This window comes from Oryzias latipes, chromosome 12 (assembly GCF_002234675.1).
Source record: "Oryzias latipes chromosome 12, ASM223467v1".
Taxonomy (NCBI): Eukaryota; Metazoa; Chordata; class Actinopteri; order Beloniformes; family Adrianichthyidae; genus Oryzias; species Oryzias latipes.
Genome location: NC_019870.2, coordinates 13,997,430 through 14,019,164, shown reverse-complemented (window position 1 = coordinate 14,019,164; position 21,735 = coordinate 13,997,430). Strand labels below are relative to the sequence as shown.

General features: G+C 38.8%; 1 protein-coding gene across 4 annotated transcripts; it reads right to left on the bottom strand.

The window, feature by feature from the left end:
- Positions 1-1,447: 1,447 nt before the first annotated feature.
- Positions 1,448-18,960, bottom strand: LOC101169050 (calcium-binding protein 1). 4 transcript variants are annotated; one of them, XM_020707692.2, is made up of 8 exons: positions 17,558-18,960; positions 6,072-6,239; positions 5,325-5,355; positions 5,091-5,234; positions 4,033-4,142; positions 3,795-3,869; positions 3,578-3,650; positions 1,448-2,734 (listed from the first exon to the last, which is right to left on the bottom strand). In XM_020707692.2, exons 1-8 carry the CDS (start codon positions 18,191-18,193, stop codon positions 2,709-2,711), a joined length of 1,263 nt encoding a protein of 420 aa, XP_020563351.1. In that variant the 5' UTR covers positions 18,194-18,960; the 3' UTR covers positions 1,448-2,708. The 4 variants fall into 4 exon arrangements, with proteins under 4 accessions (XP_020563351.1, XP_004074844.1, XP_011480134.1 ...); XM_004074796.4 differs by lacking the exon at positions 17,558-18,960 and adding an exon at positions 8,486-8,992; XM_011481832.3 differs by lacking the exon at positions 6,072-6,239 and having other exon boundaries at positions 17,558-18,922.
- Positions 18,961-21,735: the final 2,775 nt, after the last annotated feature.

Below are 21,735 nucleotides of genomic sequence, written 5' to 3'. Positions count from 1 at the left end.
GTCCCATCATTTAGTTCCAATGGCATCTGGCAGAAATCAACACACCAAGAACACAAGGCCTAAAACAATATTGGAAAAATAAGCAGAAAACAAATCCGCACCTTTATCAACTCACACTTACATTTTTATGCACACCATCCTCATCTTTACCCTATGAAAGTTTTTTTTTTCAATGCAGGATAACCGTCTTGGATCAAAGACAAAATGCACCAATGTGTTGATGTCCCTCAGGGTTAATAGTTTTGGAATGATCGGAAAAATGACTGTCCAACTCCAAAAACGCACGTAAATGTCGGAAAAACTACAAATCTTTACATGAATGCAGAATAACTTTCTGTATCTAGACAAATGTTAATTTATTTGTTGTGGACCATATGGGACTATCATAATTACAGGGAAAATAAAACATTAACAAGGATTATTAATATTGTTTATTCCAATTAGGTGCAAATATGTCACAAAATCACATCTCAACAACATAATTAACTAAAAAGGAGCTTGCAGTTGTCCACCTGGAAAGCAGAATATATGGTAATAGCCTTATATGCAAGAGTGCATATTACAGCAACTGTTGGAAGTATGGATGGATACAAAGACACTGTATGAGCACGGCCAGGGGACAATTGCTGTGGCTAAATGGGTTACGGCAAAGTCCTGGCACAGGCTGGGGACCTGTGCCAGGACTTTGCCGGATAAAATTCAGGGTTGTGTCAAGAAGGGCATCCGGTGTAAAAGTCTCTGCCAGAACACCTGTGAGAATTTGTTCAACCTGTGTACAAGTATGGATGTGGAGAGATTTTCTTTTTGACTTTGTATTTTGTGTATTATTGCTAAATGTGATGTAAACTTTTGTTTGGAGGTCAGTGATCTGTGTTACACCATCAGGTTAAAGTAAAGTAGTGTGACAGTTTGGAGTTGCTGTGAGCCATTCACTGAAGAAGGATCTTTAACTTTTTGTTCCTTATAAATATGCCAGGAGGCTACAGGAGATTTTTTTCTCAACATCTTCTATTCAACTCTGACTTTTCTCTTCAGACTTTTGGAATGAACAATGCTTTTCTTTGTGCTAATCTAATCTTTGGATCTTTCTTTTTTATTCTCGGTTTGATCTGGAGATGGTTGTATATTAAATTATTCTCACTAAGCAGCAATAAGTCAAGACATGGGAAATGTAGGCAGAGTAAATAAAATAGAATCCCCTGCTGAGTTTAAACTTTACTGGATTGTCTTCACCTGGATGTCCAAAGGCTGCAGCTAAACAACGTAACCTAAAAGTGACATCATATTCACAGCTGGGTACATTCGCTTTGCTGCGTTTGACGTGTGGGATGGTCATTGTCCATGCTGTACTTGACTTCTAATTTTTATTTTTTAGAGTTTTTAGTAGTTTTGCTGTCTTACAGTGTGTTTTCCTTAACAAAACAGGAAAAAATGCTCATCACTTTTCTCAAGTTAAAATAAAACTTTTTATTTGAATACAATCTGCTACAAATTGCAGTTTTCTTCTGGCATGCATAGTTTCACATAGTTAAGACACATAAAAATCGTAAAGTAAGACTTCCCTTTTGGAGAAAGATCTCGACGTCAGAGCATGCATATACCTCTGTTTCTCCCCACCAACAGTCTATTAGGGATATGCCTCAGTGACCCACACTAACAGATTTAGATCCATATGGAGTTCTTGAAAACTGTCTTTGGCTTTTTTGTTTGTCTTAAAGGAGCACTGTAGCGCTTCCTTACACATAAATGGTGAACAGGAAATAGAGGTCAGAGCATTGGGAAGAGAGGGATGACACTAGTTGACCAGTTCATTCTGAGGTATTAAAGCTAAAAATTTCAGTTTCACGCACATGAAAAAAATTCTCAGACAAGTGACCCACCAAATTTCTTAAACATGTTTTATATAAATGAATGATATGATTGATTTATCAATAACTCCATTGATCAAGAAATTCAGTGTGTTCCATTGTCCTGTAGAGTTTCAAACTCAAAAATGAAATATATAATTAATTTAAAGCTGATGACAATAGCAAAGATGAAAAATGTCCAGTGGGAGAACAACAGAACGTACACATGTGACACTAAGATTTACTCACTGGTTTTTGTTTAGAGAACAGAAAGGTGCTACTTTACACCAAAGAGATGCTGACCTCAAGTCTCTCTCTGTGACTTTATGTAATGACAGTACGAGAAAAGACACGCTATGCACAAACACAAACCGAATAACATGAAATAATTCCATATTGCAATTTATATTTGTGCTTTCTGTAACGTTTTAGAAAACAAACAGGATCAAACTTTAATGTATGCTTTTTGCTGGCATATTTAACTGACATGATCCTAGTTGCAACAGTCAACAATACTGACAGCAGCTATGGGTGTCATACCACCCTTTATCCGAGGGTTTAAAAAAAAACAAAAAAAAAACTAGCTTATCTTTAATAATTTCAAATACACTGTTAAAATGCAAAAATTGCAATAGTAGTCATTATTTTCTGTAAATATCAGCAGCAGCGTGTTGTTTACAGTGATTCTCTTGACTGCAGCAGTCAGTCAGTGTGCTTCAGTTTGGCAGTTTCAGGACAAAAGTGATATGTCAGCATATTCATTGACAGTTAAAAAAAATATATCCATCAGGAATGTGAGCCTCTTGAACTCCTCACAAGACTCCGGAATGTGTTGAAGAGTTTTCTGTCTCAGACGGAAACTCACCGAGACATCATCCGCACAAATTCTGTGAATCAAAGACACAAGATACACTGTTTACTTAACGCCTGTTGTGATTTACTACTGACAAATGTAATCCCAATAAAAACGTGGCTTTTTTTAGGATGCACGATGCAAATATCCCTTATTTGACAAGTTTATAGATTTCTCAAAAGGCTGTATCTTTTAAACAGATGCCAAATTTGGTTTTTCTTTTGGGAATCAGTAGGCATAAATACATTCATAAATTGGTTAGAAAAATTATTCAAAATATTCAAAAATCTACTGCTAAAAAATGAGGTTTTTGTTACTTTGCAGGTCTGTCCTAAAATTTTGACAAATTTGCAAATATAAAAAAGAAGAGATAAAATAATGCTCATAAAACAAAACTCTTCTTTTTGTTCTTGTTTCTCCTGCAAACTAAATCTCACAATTAAACACTCCACAGTTTGCATTCTGTCTCAAATGATCTTTTTAGCCTGAGAATTTTTAAAAACTTCCCCTAATTTTTAAGTGACTGTATACAAATGTTACCATAAATGTAGCAGCATGTGTCGGAAAAGGCAAGAGTTCTTAATATTTTTATCCCCTACAGCCTGTGTGCATCTTTTCTCAGTAGGTAATTTTTGAGTTGACATAATCCCTTGGCACACAGATAATCTGACAGACATTCCTTCATCCCCTCACCTCGATAACACCATGGAAATGTGACGTAAGGTAAAGACGTGCTGGGATTTGAATGTGTATTAATCTGTAAGTGTCTCACATACAAACATTGGGGGAATTAAAACCATCTAAATAGGACTAATAGTGTCAAACAAACTGGTGTCACGGTGTGTTTAGTTAGTGCAATGATTTTTAATCCTTTTGCCTTCAAAGTCCACGTGTCCATCTCCATTTAGGTCGATGTCTCGCAGAATGTCCTCCAGATCCCTGTGTCCAACCTAAGAAGTAGAGAGAAAGGTATGAACGTCTGTTGGTCGGAGAGAGAGAGCATTTACAAGTGAAGAGCACAGACTTAAATCAGTTGGACAGTGATTGATGGACTGCCTCGGGGAGGAAGGCAGAGTCCTCTAGCTACTCTGTACCTGCTGTCCCAGAAGTTTTTTCATCGCCTCGCGAAGCTCTGCTGTGCTGATCTGGCCGTCTCCATTAGTGTCAAACTGAAAATGACCACAAAAAAAAAGAGATTTTGAAAGAAGAATTAGCTTGACATGAATCATGTTGTGACACGTGCTATTTCTAGCACCATTAAACTGCCAAATATATCAGTAGAAGACATTTTACTGTCATCTCCTCTTCATTTGGCTATTAATATTTGCCCACCTCCTTAAAAGCATCTCTCAGTTCCTTTACACCAATCATGTCGGCTGTTTCGGCCAAAAGTTTGGGTCCCATGAGTTCGACAAAGTCCTCAAAGTCAACATGTCCTCCTACTGGTATACAGATTAAAAGCAATAATTAATCACTTAGCATCTTTAAACAGAGTATTTCCTAAATTCTCACTCCAATCATCTTTTGATCCATCCTAAAAGTGTTCCTAGTGGTCTTTTATAAACGATTATGCCATTTTTAGCCAAAAAATAAATAAAAACTGTCGCAGAATGGCAGGAGTTCATCAGAAATCTGCCTCAGAGTTAAGTACAGTTGGCACGGAGTAACAATTCCTTCATTTCCTATAATTGTATTTTATTTCTTAATTGTATTTTATTTCTAATTTATTGTTTTAACTGTATGTTTTTAATGTTATGGTGCCCTTTTGGCCCAGGTCTCCCTTGAAAAAGAGATTTTATCTTAATGGGACTTCCTGGTAAAATAAAGGTTAAATAAACAATTAAACAGTAAAAGTCCTTTGTTTACACGCTCTCCCACTATACAGCCCCTCACAACCCCAACCTAACACTGGTGGTGCAACAATAATTACAAGCAATATCGGAGTTATCCAGCCGTATAGATTTGAACCAGATGTCGACTCAGATTGGGAAAAAAAGACATACATGGATCTAGTCGTCTGCATGCAGATGCATCCAAATAGAGCGGAGCAGAGCGCTATTGGGCTGCCGCTGTAGCTCCTACGTCATATAGTCGCCATAGGCTTTTTCAAACTATTTTTTCCCCGTCTGCTCTTGATTAACAACAATGCGAATAAAGAAATACTCAAAAGTGCTATTAAAATCTTTTATCTAATTTTCTTTATATAAGTGTGCTCCATCAAAACACATAAAACATGATTTTTATTGGAGTAGCTCTTATTAGTTGGAGAGTGCTTTTCTATGTCCTTTAGAAGTGTTTATTACACTCATTTATGACTCCCAAATTGAGAAATTAATAGAAAATATTTTCCAAAACAATATTCAAATGAACAAAATGAAGGAAATATTTACAGTTCATGTTAATCTGCTGGCTCAACTCTATCAGCTCCATCTCTGTTGGCATGTATCCCATTGTCCTCATGCAGTTCCCCAGGTCTTTGCAGCCAATGAACCCATCTTTGTCTTTGTCGAACTCCTTGAAAGCCTCACGCAACTCTGAGGGATACGAAAATTTAGAGAAGTGATCAAATTAATAGCAAAAATACATTTTTGTGTGTGTTTGTGATCAAATATATCCCAACATACCATCCAGTTCCTCTGGCCTCAGCTCTCGATCCTGTGAAGGACCAAAGCACAAGGTCAGCGTCCAAACTGTGCTGACATTTTTAAAAGACAGAGCCAAGATCCAGCATTCCTTAAACAGCATGACACTGTGAAGGGTAGAACAGCAACTTCCAGTTCATGCCAACCACTTTCAGTCGCTTCCAATTTGACAGGAAGAGCTCATCAGAGAGAACACAAGGTGAAGAAGACATGCTGAGTCCTGGCTGTGATATCCACAAATCTGGGATGTATTTGCCATATGGATGAAAAGAAAGTTGCTTTCAAGGAACCTGCATGCTTTTATTTAAATTCTCATAAAAGGAGGGAAAATTGTAAAATAGCTTCCTTGTGCGTTCTTTATTAACCGTTTCGCTTAATTACATAATTCAGTCCCTGTTTATCGAGGGATGCCAGCTGGTTCAATTCAATTTTCTTTTTTGAAAGAAGACAAAAAGTCGGTTTTCTGAAGAACACAGTCATCATTTAAGGAGCATTTTTGTTCAATTCTCACCTAATAGGTCTTTTTGCCACAACCATTATGTAACACATCTTCAGAGACACATAAACACTCCTCCCAAAAGGATTTCAGCTTGTCATTTTCTAAGCACCACAATTATTCGCACTTCTTAAAGCTAATAATATAGAGTGATTTGGGGGGTTGATTCTGCACCTAGGTGCATGCACTGATCTTTCTTGGCACGCATGCACATATTTTCTGAACTCACGTACAGCCTGCCGGCTCTCAGCGAAGCCCTTGCGTAGAAAGATGCATGCAGGCCCCAATACGTTGTGCATGTTGGCTCCGCTCTGGGCCAGGGCTACTAGTGGCTCAAGATAGGCCCCCCCAGATCCCCCCTCATCACAGGAATGCACTGCTTTGTAGTTCTTCTTCTTGTCCTGGAGCAGCATCCAGGGTGAGAGGTCAGATGTGGGAGCAAAGGGCAAAGACAGGGGTAGAAACTGTGACTCAGCTTGTTGAGGCATGGTTTCACCAAGGAGCCAACATGGAGTTGGGAGGGAGAAGATGCATGCAGATGTGTTCGCAGTGGGGTTGATGATGACAGACACTGGACTGTCATCCAGAGAGGAGGTGGGAAAGAGCTCAGCCAACCGGATGTATTAACCAACATCATGACACAGCAACTGATGCAATGGACCATCACCACCCTGATCTAAATCCCTTTTGGAAGCTTCTTATCAGGACACACATCTGTTGGTCTCTCTTTGCAAGTTTGACTGACTGCCCAACCTACTTGCTTACCAGACCTGATAACTAAAATTTCTAATACAATTCTTGATCTGGTTATTCAGACTAGATTGAATAGAAAAAGAAAGAATTTGCAAAAAAATTGAATTTCAGTGATGGTTTGATTTACTGCTGCAGTTGTGGTGATTCCATTGTTTTCTGCAGTGGGGGGGAATTGCAAAAACAATGATAATAGAAAGTGGCTAAAACAGATTCTTTGTATTAGTTTCATCACCCATGACTGTTAATGCACCAATTTTTTGCAATTACAGCATTGTGAGAGAAAACTGATTTTTTCCCCAGAATATCCTAAACAAGATCCCCAAAGATTAAAGTGAATGCAAAAGCGTCCACCTGATTATGTAATTTAATTTGTGAAAAATAACTTTTTTTTTAGTAGTTAACTATGTGGCTGTATGAAGTGCAGCAAATTACTCATTCTTTTCACCTAGAGCTACTCCACAAATAATACATTTTGCCTTTACTTTAGTTAATTTTACAAAGAGGTAGGCCCATAGTTATCTGCAAAATGAATTACAGGCTAAATCAGCTATAAAATTATAATAGCTACACAAGTGGATGTATTGTTTTATTTTTTGATTCTAGTTATTCCAATTCCAGGAAAAGCTACCGATTAATTAATCATAATCAGGACTAACTACTTGGTAGTGGACCAAAAACTAAAAAATCCTGAAGCCGAAGTCAGACAAAATTAAACTTTTTGTTTCAACATCTGAATGAGACGTTTGTAAGCAAAAGCATTGCCCAAGTGCATGCACATTACAACTTTAATTATTTCTTTGAAATCCTCAAAATGTTGATTTGAGTCAGCTTGCAATCAATTTTTATATCTCACTGCTTAACCATGGGGCAGTTTAGCTGTTGCTTTAAATCTTTCTGACATGTGCCTTTACCATTTCATGTAGCAAAATTAGGAATTTGCATGCGCTATATAAGATTTATACACGCACTTCATTTTGTGTTGCACAAATGACCTCCACATTCCATCTGTTCCCATGCCAGTTTGTGCATTCCTGCAGTTCTAGCTACAGAAACGGATGCCCATCGGGCAATCTGAGCAAGTGATGCATGGAGCAGTGTTGTCCACGGTAAAACCGTGCCAGAAAAGTAGTATGAAGCCTCATGCTAATAGTTATATAATATGAAAGAAGAAGCCATGCACACTAAAGAGGAAAAATCTGATGGAGTTTGAATCATTGGGGTCAAGTAAGAACTTTTGCAGTACTCCAAACCCTTTACGAACAGATGGCATCAACAGTTGCTTGTCATATTGAGCTTCCTCAAGGATGTGCAGCTGCTGATATGAAGGAGAGGATGTTTGTGGGGCTGTGCAGTGCTGAGAGCTTGTTCAGATGTTTACAGATGTGAGGACAGCAGCAAATGCAAGAGATTCACTGCCAAAGTTATTGCTTTTGTAAACACTCAATACAGAGATTTGAAAAAATACACTAATGATCTCTTTGAGCTCAGGTCAGGAAAATTAGCCCCCCCCCCCCCCCCCCCCCTTTAGGAAAGAAGACACCCCAACTAGTTTAAGATTTGATTAAGCAGATTTTTTTATTTTTATAATTTTTGTAACAAATTAGCCCATCGGTGAAAGATCATGTCTTGGATTATGACAACAAGCCAAAGCATCATAAAACTAAAGTTTGAAGTCCTGTCATAATTCTCCCAATTTTTTACAGCAACACAGCACTCTGTTCATTGCAGCCTGGCAGTGAAATGTCAGACAGAGACCAGGGATCAGTCAGAAGAGATCAGTCAAACACAGTGGCCAGTGGTCCAGTCAGGAACACACCATTACACAAACATGCACCGGGAGTCAGCGGAGTCAAGGAGAACACAACGGGGTGAAAAACCTCAGAGCAGAGCTTACCTTCTTGCTGAAATGTTTGAGAGACTTTACAGAGTTTCCCATCGCAAGAAAAATTTAAAAGTGCAAAAAAAGTCCCTCGTCTTTTATGTTTTCTGATAGTGCAAAGCCAGCATGTACGTGCACATGTATGCATGTGTGCTATCATGTGTTTCCAGACATGCATTAGAATAGGGGGTAAACACAAGGGAAGAGAGGGTTCATGGGGTCACTTTTGTCTACGATTGTCTAGGGAAAAAGTCCACAGGAAGTCTGGGAGAGGGGGTTGGGGGAAAAGATGAAGGCAAGGCGGAACCTGGAAGCTAGGGTGCTGAGCAGTACAAGGAAGGGAATGCAGAGACAACGGAGGAAATATGCAAATAAAAAAAAAAATCAAGGTTGTTTCAGAGCAACATCAAGGGAGAAGAAGCATGCATGTGATCAACGCGAGATGCAAGAGCCAGTATTAGAAAAGCAGGATTGCTTAGTCCTTCCATCCTCAGATTCTTCCTCTCTCCCTCTACCCCCTCCACCCTCTCTATCTCTCTTTGTGCATCCATCAGTTTTTTTTTTTACCCCCCCCCCCAACTCCCACTAACTCCTGATTTTTATGATGTCCATGCAAAGGTGGCAGAAGAATATTGTTCGAACAGTCAAATTACCTTCCTCTGAGGAAAATGCTGCAGGCACTAATCCAAACATGTGCACTCCCATTTACACACACACAAACAATCACACACACCCGACTAAACCCACTTGGATGTGGGGCTATGGAGCTAAAAATATAACACGCTTTCTCCCCCGCTCCCTTATTCTCCATACTCTAGCCCCAGTATCCATCCCTCTCCAAGCAGAGGCATCACAAAGTCATGTTAAGCTTGAAGGGCTTGGATTCAGATCAAAGCCAAAATGTGCAAAAAGTGACACACGGATGCTGAGCCACTGTGCTTCAGGATGCAAGCCAGCATGTGCAAATGCAAACACACACGGACAGGCAAAAAGAAAAAAAAAAGCCTGCTTACAGTCTGTCTCTTCTTCACAAATGTATCCAAAGCTAGGGCAATGCATGTAAAATCTCTAAAACAGAATGTATGCACATTTTAGGATTTTACTGCAACATTCCAAGTCTACAAATTCTTTCTACTTATTTATTCATTCTTTTTTTTTTCAAAAGCATTTTAATTACCGTACAGAATTTCCTTGCATGAAATGTATAACTTAAATTTCCTTGCAGAAAAGTTAAGATTACCTTGGAATTCTGATCATTGAATGTAAATAAAGCCAGAAATATCTTTTTAAATGGTTGGTTTGATGTTTTTTTTACTGTCAGGATTTACTCTGTAACAATTCAGTCAGACTTAGGGGCAATAATTACGTCTACAGTTCCACTGTGAGAAACCTTGGAGTTTTTTTTTTTTTTACTAAGTTTTGACTTTAATTCCTACTCAAACGAGTCTAAAATATGTTAATAAAAGTACTAATTTATGTAACTTGCATTTTCAAGAGAACCTGCCTGCAGACATCAACAGACAGAACCAGAAGTCTTCGACAGAACCAGGCCCCCATATTGCTAAAAAAAACCTTTATTTTAACTGGTGACCCTAACAGTTATAGTTTTTCCATTTTAAGATTTAATACAAGGGTCTGAACACCTGACTCTAGAGCCATCTTTGATGGTTTAGCTTCCAAATCTTAATGTTAAGTCTTAAGCAGGGAGGAATTGATTATTTGGCATGACTTATCAATGGATTTGAACCTACAACTTCTCTTTCTTTGAGTAGACACTCTACCACAAAGCCACCGAGCTGAATGGAATTTTCTTCTCCACTGTTGCCTCTTTCTTGCTCAGCATGATTGCACTAAAAACTCTTCAATATTATCCGTGTGTCCTTTATACGGACCATTATCTTAGCATAAAAATAAACTGGCCTTGTTGGAATTATCTATACTGATTCTAAACTCCATATTTTAAAAAGAGGATGTTATTATCTTTAAGTGTAAAACTTTCAAACAACCTTTCTTGTGAACAAGTTTTTTATAAATTACCTGAATTAAACTGTCACAGGTTTGGGCCAGTAGGAGTCTGCTGCTTACTGTTTTATTCTGGGAAATCAAAAGTGAGAATCCAAGCTAACATTACATTTTGCAAGTCAAAAATTGTAAAGAAGTTGATGGCACGTCTGTTTATATAGTCTGATCTGCACCAGCAAATTATGGTAACACCAATGATCCGCAAATACCTACCCACTAACCTTTAGAGGTGGAAGGGGCAATATAAATAGCCAAAAAGCATAACAATACACCTCAGTGATCATTTTGTCATTGAGGCTTACTATTTTTTAGAAAATAATTGTGTCTGAAAACTGACCATTTCATACTTTCACTGTGCATTACTTTTACAGGAAGAGCGGGGGTAACCAATGTAGCTACTTGGAAGATAATTACACTTTCTAATGTATTCAAAAAAAAAAAAACTGGGTGAAACTGGTGATAAAACATTTTGGCTTCATCATAACTGACAGGCAGCATCACTTTTGCCATAGTAGTCAGATGTGCAGCAGTCTTACACTTCAAAAGAGCCAACAGGAACTGCCAGAATGAACAATCGGATACTTTTCACTTTTCAGACAGTTTCCAACAGAAAAAAAAACATGGTTTTGTGGACCGTAATCCTCCGAAAAAGCAGAGTGTACCCTGTTGTGTCAGCTCTGCTGACCTGAGAAGATTTCAGATGCCAGTTTGCATCAATTCTGCATCTGTCTGTCTTAGAAAATAAGAATTTATTATTTATATTGTCTGTGGCATGTAATATGACCTGTGTGCTCCTATGGCAATCTTTAAACAGGATTTAAGATGACAGTAGACATGTTGCACAAAGTTTTTAGTTTTACGTAGAAAATTGCGCTCCCTTTGAACATGTATAGGGGGATTGAATAGACAATATTATTTCTGGGCTTCCACTCCGACCATCTTTTGATTCATTTTATTTTATTATTTCATTCTATTTCCCTTTTTATTATGATTATTCTGTTCTTTGAAAAAATTGCATAACCTGTGTTGTTTTCAAGGACATAGTTTCTGCAGAGCGGCAGAATTGCGAGTGCATCTGTTTTAGACGCTTTCCCACTAGCTTACAGCCCCTTGCAACCCCAACCTAACATTACCATTGCACCAAAAAGGAGGAGAGAGATTGCACGTCACATCTATAAGCTTTCGCATACTGCATTTTTTTTTGTCTGCTCTTGATTCACAACGACTGAAATAAAGAAATAGAAACACATTTTTAGGCTTAATTTTCTTGATATTTGTCCTCCCTAGTGAGAAAAATGGGACAAGATGTTCAGAACACCAAAAACACAATTTTCCTCAGAGTGGGTCTTAAAGTGATAACTTTGTTTCTTTTCTTTTTTCAAAAATGTGTCTTGGGAAACTCATTTTATGGTATTTACTTGAAGCTAAAACCTGAAAACAAAACACTTCAGTCAACTTTAGCCTTTTTTTTTTTACTTTCCATAGAATTTCCTTGACTTGTCTGCAGAAATTGAGGATTTTGTGTTGCGACATTGCAAAATCTTTGGTTTCAAATAATTAAACTAATGTGTAGAAGCCCTAGCATTAAAGGAAGCTTTAATATGCCAGCAGATTAATGTCAAACCTATCTTGGAGTTTAAGCTTGAGCTCCTGGATCATTCTGAGCATTGAAGGTCAGACGCCCCCCCATCACTTTCTAAAGCAAAAGTCTCCACAAAAGCTCTGCTTGCTTTCCTTTAGAAAAGTGTTTATCAGAAGCATCCAAACCTGAGATGAGATCAGCCGTAACATTATTGTTCATCTATATTCTCTCCTTCTGTTCAGCCTTGTCTGCTATTTGAACAAACACATTCACGCCAAAGTCGTTTGAAATCTCGCTCCCATTCGGGATCGGCGCCACTCTTCTGCGCTTCTCCGTGCATGATTCATCCAGCCTCTCACCGGAGGCTCATTGTGAACTTCAGAACACATCAGACGACAGACACAGGAGCCGTCAGCTCTCATAAAGTCACACCACAGCATGCACGGCCGTGATTTTCCTGTGTCATTCCCTCTTTCTTTTTCTTTTTCCTCCCTCCTTCATACATTTAATCACTTCCTCAATAAGACACAATTACTGTGGCTACATCGACGCCACATACCCAACACTTTAAAATCAATGTCAGATCTGCGTTGCAGCTTTTCATGGCTGTAATTCAAGACTATAATTCAAGGACATCAGCACATGCACTTGGCAGGAAACTCATTGAGGGAGAAAAGATGAATAATTATCCTTGCTAATCATGGAAGATGTTAGAGTCAACTTCTACTAAAGTCATTAACAGTGTTAAATCAAATGAGCCCTGCAGAAGAAAGACGAAGGAGATCAGCGTCACAAGTTCTTGTGTGCTCATCAATTATTAGGGCATTAGCCAATGTGTCTATTTTAAAACTAGATTTGAAAAAAAAAAGAAAGGGTCCACTCGTGTCTTCAGCTTATACCCCCCTCCCCCTGATGGATTCACACAGAAATATAGCATGTGATTATTTCTGTTTGTTACGTTTTCATCATCCAGTGAAGCAAAAAACACACATTTGCGTCATCGTCATGTGCTTAGGCTGAGACGTCACACTTTTATCCTACAGCTGATTAATCCATGTAAATAAAGTTAGCTGTCATTGTCAGACTGCAGTCTATTAGCTGTGTTGCGTCAACAGGGGGAAAACCAAGACGTCTGGTTTTCCAGAGCGTTAAATCTTTTTTCTCAAACTCTGTCTTTCTTTTCGGCAATAGTGTGAATGCACTTTGACCGATGACGTGTTTGCAGTGACTCAAAAAGTACATTTCCGGTATTTTTCTCAATGACTTTGTGGCAAAAATCTACAAAACATTACTGTGAAAAGGTAAAGTAAATAGAATGAATAGACTGTTTCATTGTGTCCTTCAAGTTGGCAGATTTAGTTTCATCTTTTCTTCTCTATAAACACCTTTTCTTTTCTTTCTGTGAGCCTTCAAGGTCAATGTGACCCAAGCAACAGGGACAGTAAAGAAAAGAAGTGATTTCCAGGAGGAAGATGAAGAATAAAAAGCTACAGGGCAAAAAATCAAAAATAAACTAAATACATTTTTCAGCTTTCATGGGAGAAAAAAGAGAGAAAGACACTTAAGAGTCACTGAAGAATTAGCTTTTCCTTTGCTTGTCAGAGCTGTTAAAGACACCTCAGCTGTCAACATCCTGCTCCTGTATGTTTCCTCGAAAGCCTTGAAAGCAACTCATCCCTCTTTTTTTTACTCCTTCCTCATCCCTCCTCTTTTTGTCCTTGCCTGTTACTTTTACTTTTTTTAACAAATGAAAGTAACATGAGTCTCCCTCTTCTCAGTCACATTGGAACAGTTCTTGCACCCTCTGCTGGTTAATTCAATTCCAGGCAAAAGTAGGAAATCCCATTGGTTAAAGAATGTCCAGCAGGTGATTTATTTTTGGATAAAAAATAGAAATATGACATTGATTTGACATACAAAAGAACAAGAGCAAGAAGATAAAGAAAATGATTAAATGACAAAACTAAACATATAACTACATAAATATGTGTATTTCTTTGAGTCTCATCTGTGAAATACTAACATTTTTAAATTGGAGCTGTCATTTTCCTAATTAAAAAATAATTTAGTGACACAAAATTTGTCAGGTTTCCTTTAAACCTGACTCTCCTTTTTTAAATACGCTACAAACCAGTCTAACAATCCTCCCTGTTTATTAATTCTGTCTTTATATGATAGCTCTATACCTTTCATTAAAGATACAACAAACACAATTTCGGAAATCATCTTCTTGCCTTTAGCAGAAATGTGATTCATCACAAAATAACTTTTTTCCAATCATGCAGACCTAATGACTAACAACTCTCTTCAGTCCACAGTAACCTTGTTGTCTTTGTCTCAGTCAGTCAGAATGACTTAAATTGTTTTCTATTTACAGTATTGGTCAATGTCATTTCTTTAAATTTTGGTGCAGTTGCATTTTTGTTGAGAATTTTAAAGCTCTTTCAGTTTTCTTTGTTTGTGTTTTGATCCACACAAATGGGAGTTTAGCTCACTTTTCCCATTTTCTCTCAGGTGTTTTATCAGTCAAGGTAAAAGGGCACTTTGAATTCTGCAAGAACTCTCCATGACACGCAGATAGATTGTTTGAGATGTGTGGAGGTTATATTTGGTAATATTTGAGAAATATTGAAAAAAAAAGCTATGACCAAGACATTTCACGTTCTTTCACTTTTCTTTTCATTTTTATTTTTATTTAAACAGGTATTAAATTTTTATACTTTCATAAAACCAAAACTTTTGCTTTTTAAAATCTGTACTTTTGTAGTCATACCAGATGTAATTCTTCTAATTAAACTTCATTTAAAATCCATGCCGTCCTTGATAAAAAATGTGAAAAAAAATGTGTGTGCAGAAGACAAGGAACAGCAATCTGCACTTTTAGAGTTCAAAATGTCAGCTGACACCAAAATACAGATAAAGAAACTGATTCATTCATGAAGTGGTGATTTTTTAAAAGTTTCTTTTTTTTAAAAGTGTTCCTGGTCTTTTAATCATGATTATGCCATTTTTACCCAAAATAAAAAAAAAACCTTTGTCATTTTCTAGGACATCGTTCCTGCAGAGTGGCAGTTCATTGGAGTTGTGGCAGGACTGTTGGCGTGGAGTAAGCCTACCCTCATTTACCATCATCCCTTTGTTTACACTCTCTCCCACTAGCTTACAGCTCCTAACAACTCCAACCTAACTTTAACCCTTGTGCTATCTTAGATGACCCCACCATTACTTTGACGTGTTATCCCTACCTTGACAAAGGTGGATAAAAGTGGAAAGATTTCATGTAATCCATGGACACCAGTGAATTTCACAAAACATTGAAGAAAAAAGGTTCAGAGCACTGTCTAGTGGGTCTAGATGGCCCAACTCCCAATGTTAAAGTGCCTAGGATAGCACAAGGGTTAACGGTGAAACAAAAATAACTAGCAATATTGGAGCTTCACCAGTAGTACAGTATTGAGCCTGATACCAGCTCAAATGAGAATGACACACATGGATCTATTTGTGTGCAAGTGGATCCATCAGAATGAAGAGGAGCAGAGAGCTTGGGGCACGCCAACTGTAGCGCCTACGTCACAAGCTTTTTCAAACGAAATGTTTTCATTTGCTCCTGGTTCTCAACTATTTTAATAAAAAAATACTCACAAACACAATTCTATACTTGATGTTCTTTACAAATGCCCTCCACCATGAGAAAAATGCTACTAAAACATGTTAAAAACACCAAAAGCACAATTTTCATTGTAGTGGGTCTATGACACATCTAAAAAAGCATGTATTGCTGACCAATAACACTGGACCTTTTTGTCATAATGATACTTCAATCATGTTTGCTTGGAGCAAAATATCTGCTTCTGTTGGAATGCACTTATTCACCAGTAATTCTAATCGTCTCTCTCTGCTATCGTGCTTGCTAACATATTTACATTTTCTTTTTTTTTTTTTGCCAAGACGAGAAAATAAAAGACACCTCGCTGAGCTCGGGTCTCTTGTAATCAGGTCTCTGTGAGTTATTTTTAGCTTCTCATAGGCCTGCTCATGGCAAATGATTTCTGCTGGGATTGTACACACATAGAGTTACGCAACGAAGTCTGCATGAAAGAGTATTGGGAAGTTTCAGAACTCAGCTTGGATTTTCTTTGATCCTGTCATGCATTTTTTTAATAAGGCATGGCAGCATTCCCTCTTTTTTTCCTCCACTTTTGTGTCATTTTCAGTTTTGTTCTTATACGTGTCGTCCTCTCACTAGCCATTTGGGGTTTTCCTAGATGAAAGCTTGTACTCATTCATAAAGTCATTGTGACCTCGACCACTTCAAATGACTTTAAGGAAATCAAAAGTTTGCTCATTATAAAAATAAAAGCTGAAGTTTCGTGGGAAGCAAATGTTTTTTCCTGTTTTGACAATCAGCATCATCATAAATTTATATGTTTTTTACTTTTTCCTGAAATCACCAAATTTCAGCCAAACTTGATTCAATACTCACAGATATAAATGCCAAACTATCCTTTCTTCCCACACACAGCAGCTCTGGAAACTATTTATAGCTCATCGCACACTGCATGGATTTTGCCTCACTGGAACCCCCTAAGACTGATTGAAGCTTTGGCCTGGATTGAGAGGAGTTATTTCTGGAACACATTAACACACGAGGAGGTAATTGTCTCTTCTTGAGCTTTTTATCATCAGTACAAAAAAAAGAGGGATTTCAGTGAAACCCGAAAAGGACATGGAGAGTAGACGGAAGACAGTGGAGTATAAGGAGAAACTGAATTTCATTTGTACCTCATAACTGTCTCAAATGTTGTTTTATTAGTGCATTTGTTTGTTTAGATGGCACTTGTGTTAGTGCCTAAATGACAAGTCCTCATACTTGGAACATTTTCCACACAGCGGGTAAGCTGATCCCCCCCGCAGTAGCTCAAGTGATAGTCACAATGAAAGCTGCTGCATTCATATCAAGAAAGCGTGAAAGTAATGGACACCAGGAACATACAGGAGCCAGATTTGAACTGAAAACACACATCCATTTTTAATCTGTTTAGCTTGGGTGACTGCAGGTCCTGCAACTGTGGCTTTAGAATTTCCGGCTTCACCTTGGTCTCACCTGAGATACCCCACCTGCTGCAGAATGATCTGCAGCACTTTCTCTGCATGATCATCATGCAGTTTGACAGTTTTGCAACCACCGATGTCACTCAAAGTCTGATGTATTCCTTTGCATCTCTATAGCATGCTGTTATTCCCAAATTTTCTTACACTTTTAATGTTATAAAATTAATATTTTATAGATTATTTTTACTTTTTGGCAAGAAATACCACTACAATACCAATACTGCTCAGAGCAAAAGCACTTAAAATATTGATTACAAATTGTCTTGTTTGCCATTTTAATCTACAGATATGTAGTCTGAGACATTTTGGGGATTTTTAGATTTGAGGTTGCTTGTTGGATTCCTCTGGTTTAGTGCTCTCAAGCCTCTTACCTGGCCAAACACTGACTTCACGATGGGATGGAGGCTGGAGTCGTTCTCCGAAGCTGTGCTGAGTCGTTTGGATGTGCGTCTGAGTGCGGGCTGCACAGATGTTTCCGCAGCTGGGTCCGAGCTGAGGCTGGACAATGACCCGGTGATGACTCTGTCACTGGCCTCGAAGAAGAAAGCCGCATCCTCCGGGTGTTTGGGGTAGGATGGAGTCGGGGAGATTCTCCTGTCCGGCCTGGAGCCACTCTGGAGAGGAGGCTGCTCACCTCTGGAAGAGTCATGATGATGGGAATGTCTGGATCTGGAGGATTTGCTGCGCTCTGTCTGCTGCCGGTTCGTTCTGTGCCTGACGTCCTCCTGCGTGTAGCCGTCGTCCAGGTGACTCTGCCGCTGGGAGAGACTTCTCTGCGCCCGCTGTTGATCGCTTGAATTTCGGGAGTCCCCGTATCTGGGCTGGCACAGGGGTCTCCGCGCACTGGTCTCGCACTGATCCGTCCAGGATGGATCGTCTCTGCCTCCAGCTCCGGCGGGAGGATGGTGAGCGCGGTGGCTCTGGTGAGGAGGATCCGAGTGCGCAGACCTGCGGTTGGTTCTCAGCAGGGAAGTGGTGGACTCACTTTTAGGAATGGAAGAGCTCATTATTATCGTTTTCTTTTCCGGAACGACAGAAGTGATGGTGCATGAGGAAGGGTGAGGGTCTGGAGAAAAGGACGTCCTCCGCACACGTGCAGATGATGAAGATGCTCAGTCTTCACGCACATCCATGCGCTCAGCCATCACTGCAGACTGCAAAGAAGAAGTTGGAGCCACCTGATCGAGTGATGAGGATGCTCCCGGTCAGCCTGACTCTTCACGGGGCGCTGCGAGAACTTTGCATGGCAGTCGCGTGGCAGCGTGTCGCGCACAGTCCACGCACGAAGTTCATTAAGATCCTCATGCGTCACCAGCTTTGATTTCAGCACAATGAGCCTTTGGAATAAAATGTAACTTAGTCTTTTTGTCCTCATTAAAGCAAGCAAATTTGAGCTTTCCTGACATGATCAGACTTTTGGACCACCAGAACCATCTATATCTGCCCAACAGGCTCTTTCAAACCCGACAGATGACGTTCATTTCAGTGTTGGTCATTCAGTGGAACAAACAGGCAGATTTGACCAAAATAAAAATAACTTCTTTGCCTCACTGTGTCAGCTCTGCACTGCGCTCACCAACACATCAAAAGCAGGATCTGAACAAAAGTGAAAGACATTTGTTCATTCTTATTCTGGATTTTCTTTATTTCTTCTTTAACAGATTTAGTATTGCAGGAGGGAAAAAAGCAGAGCATAACATAGAATGTTTTATTTGCCATATTTTAAGTCATTTGATTTATACAGAGCCCCTAAAGGGACAAAAGTTAAAAGAAAATAGTGCTGGTTTCCTGTGTGCTTGTGAAAGAATCTGGTGTGCATATCCCATCAGGGGTTGTCGCAGCGAATTCATTTTCACTAATTTGCACAGGTGGTTTGGCAGGGAGTTTTTTATCAGATGACACAAGCCTGTATTTCATCTGGGCTAGGAACTGGCACAGGGCCCCGTCTGGCTACATAGGGATTAGCATGAAGGGTCTTGCCCAAGGACCCACACTAGATGAATTCCATTGGGACCTCCGGGAGCTGAACCCTGATTTCCTATCAGCTAGTCCCACACATAAGCCAACTGGGCCATCCAGCCACACGATAAACAAACTGGTCGGCATGAGAAATGAAGGCATGGGCACAACTTACTTTCTGGAGAGAGAAACCATTCATTTATTTACTTATATGTTCCTTGAGGCTCTGCACTAAAGGGACATAGGGTGAAAAAAATAAAAAAAGTACTGGCACTGCTACGTACCAGAAAGTAAATTGTGCCCATGAGTTTGTTTCTTGTGTGCATTAGAAACCAGTTTTACTTTTTGTCACTTCTATGTCCCTTTAGGGAAATCTGTGCGTTAGGGCCTCCTTACATTTACATTTGACGATTCTGAGCTTTGGCTTGGTGATTTTTTTAGAGGAGCTATTATGTACCAAGCCATCAAACATTGTCAACTTCAGCTGCAAGTTGGCAACTCCTACAATTTTCCAGAATATTCATTTCATTCCTTCACCCCTGCCTGTAAGCATGCGGAGTTGCTGCCAACGTTTTTCTCGTAATGGCTGATCATCATCATCATGGTATCTTCCTTAAAACAAGCGATTTGATAGAATAAGTTCAAATTTTAATCTTAAACTTCAATTTGGAAAATTAAACTTTCTCTTTCAAAATTTTCTGAGCCAAAATGTTGTGTCATTAGTTTCATTGTTTTTGCTCTGTAAGGAACTCATGCTAACTGAGGTCTGTAGAGTCTGAGATGAAGCTCTTTTTGTTCTGCTCATTTTATTGGAATTAGACCAATCTGTGTGGACATCTCCAAAGGTTGACAGCTATTTATTTAGCTTTCTCCCTTTTTAATTAGGAAACTATTAAGATATTTTGAAAAGCAGGTACTTTCAAATAATTTAATGAAAAGGACATTCAGGGATCATGTCTAAAATGAATGCACATATATTTGTTTCCTGACAGTGTGTCTACAAGTCAGATAAAGTCCAGATCATTTTAGTTAGGAATCCCTTCCCTTTTAAATAATTGGTGATTGGTGACAAACAGACTGTCACCGGCTGGCCTTTGAGCAGTGGGAGTGTTAGTTCTCAGAGGTCAGGTTAAATTAGTAAAGATCTTTATTCTTCCATATGTATTTGCCTCTGACTTGGCACCAACACATTCACAAACCAAATAGACACTCGCCACAAAAATTACAGGTGGTTTAAATACTAATTAAGCATACCATCTCCTCCTTCCTGGAGGGAGTTTTACTTTTCCTGAAATCTACAAATCATGTAAAAAGATTAAATTCCTTTATTCTAAATTCCTTAAATAAATTCTAAAATCCAATTCATCTTTATTACTCTAAATTAAAATATCAAGTAACATTAAAACAACAAATATCGCCCAAATACAATGACTTCCCCCCTCAGGCCTCTGAATAGATTCTCCCGGAACCTTAAATATAGCTCTGTTCCTAGGGGAAGGGTTTTGCCAGAGCACTCTGAGGAAGACAAACTCAGGTGAGTACATCTTGCAGTCACACCTTATCTAATTATAATGAAAACTAGGGATGGGAATTGAAGCCCCATGAAGCCTAATTGTGGTTCATGTAATTGTGCCGGAAAAATGAACCAACCATTCAGGGCTTTGAAACCACACGGAACAGCGGCACCTGGTGGCGGACTGGGCGTATATCCTTCAATTAAGCTCCTTGCAACACTTCAATGTGGAAATGATAATGAAAAAATGTAAAAGGAGTTACGTTTGCTGCGAGAAGTGCTTGACACACCAAAACACACATCACATGAAGTGAAATAAAAGCAAAGCAAATTACAACAAAGAAAAAGTAGAGCACTAGCTTTGAACCCAGAATTCCAGGATTCAAACGCTGATTATTCCAGTTGTCTATTGGTACTGAAACAACAATCTTTTACCATTATATATTGGTACAAGTATTTTCCTTATAAACAATGTTCATAGTGAATTTTCTTATTAGGAGAAACCGAGTTGAAACGATCCTGAGCCACAGTACTTTTTTTTTTTTTTTTTTTTTACCAGGAACCATGTTAAAGTGCAATGAACTGACGCTGATTCCAATACAGGGGAAACAATAGAACTTGTCGGGAAACGTTCTGGATTCATTTGTATTTACAGAGAATAGCGTGCCCAACTGTTCAAACACAACAAGTGACAACGAAGCATTTGGCGCTTCATACGTCATCAACCACGTGATCTGCGCTAGTTGACACACGCCCCGAAACATTGTGCCGAACCTCTCTGCTTCATGAAGGTGAAACACGTGCCGTAGCGTCTTTGTCAAATGGGCCATCCCTAATGAAGACTAACATTCCTTTCTTCCAGGTACAGCTGCCAATTCATCTACACACGACACAGGAAAAATAAAAACATCCAAACCCTTGTTCAAACCTATAAAATGTGCCATTTATTCCTGTTTTAAATGTTACTTTTTAAAATGTTGTGTACCCACGTACCATACCTACAACTTTAATAAAGTAACAAAGGAGCTCTTTGCAGACCTACATTTATTCACTTAGCAGAGACTTATTCAAAACTAC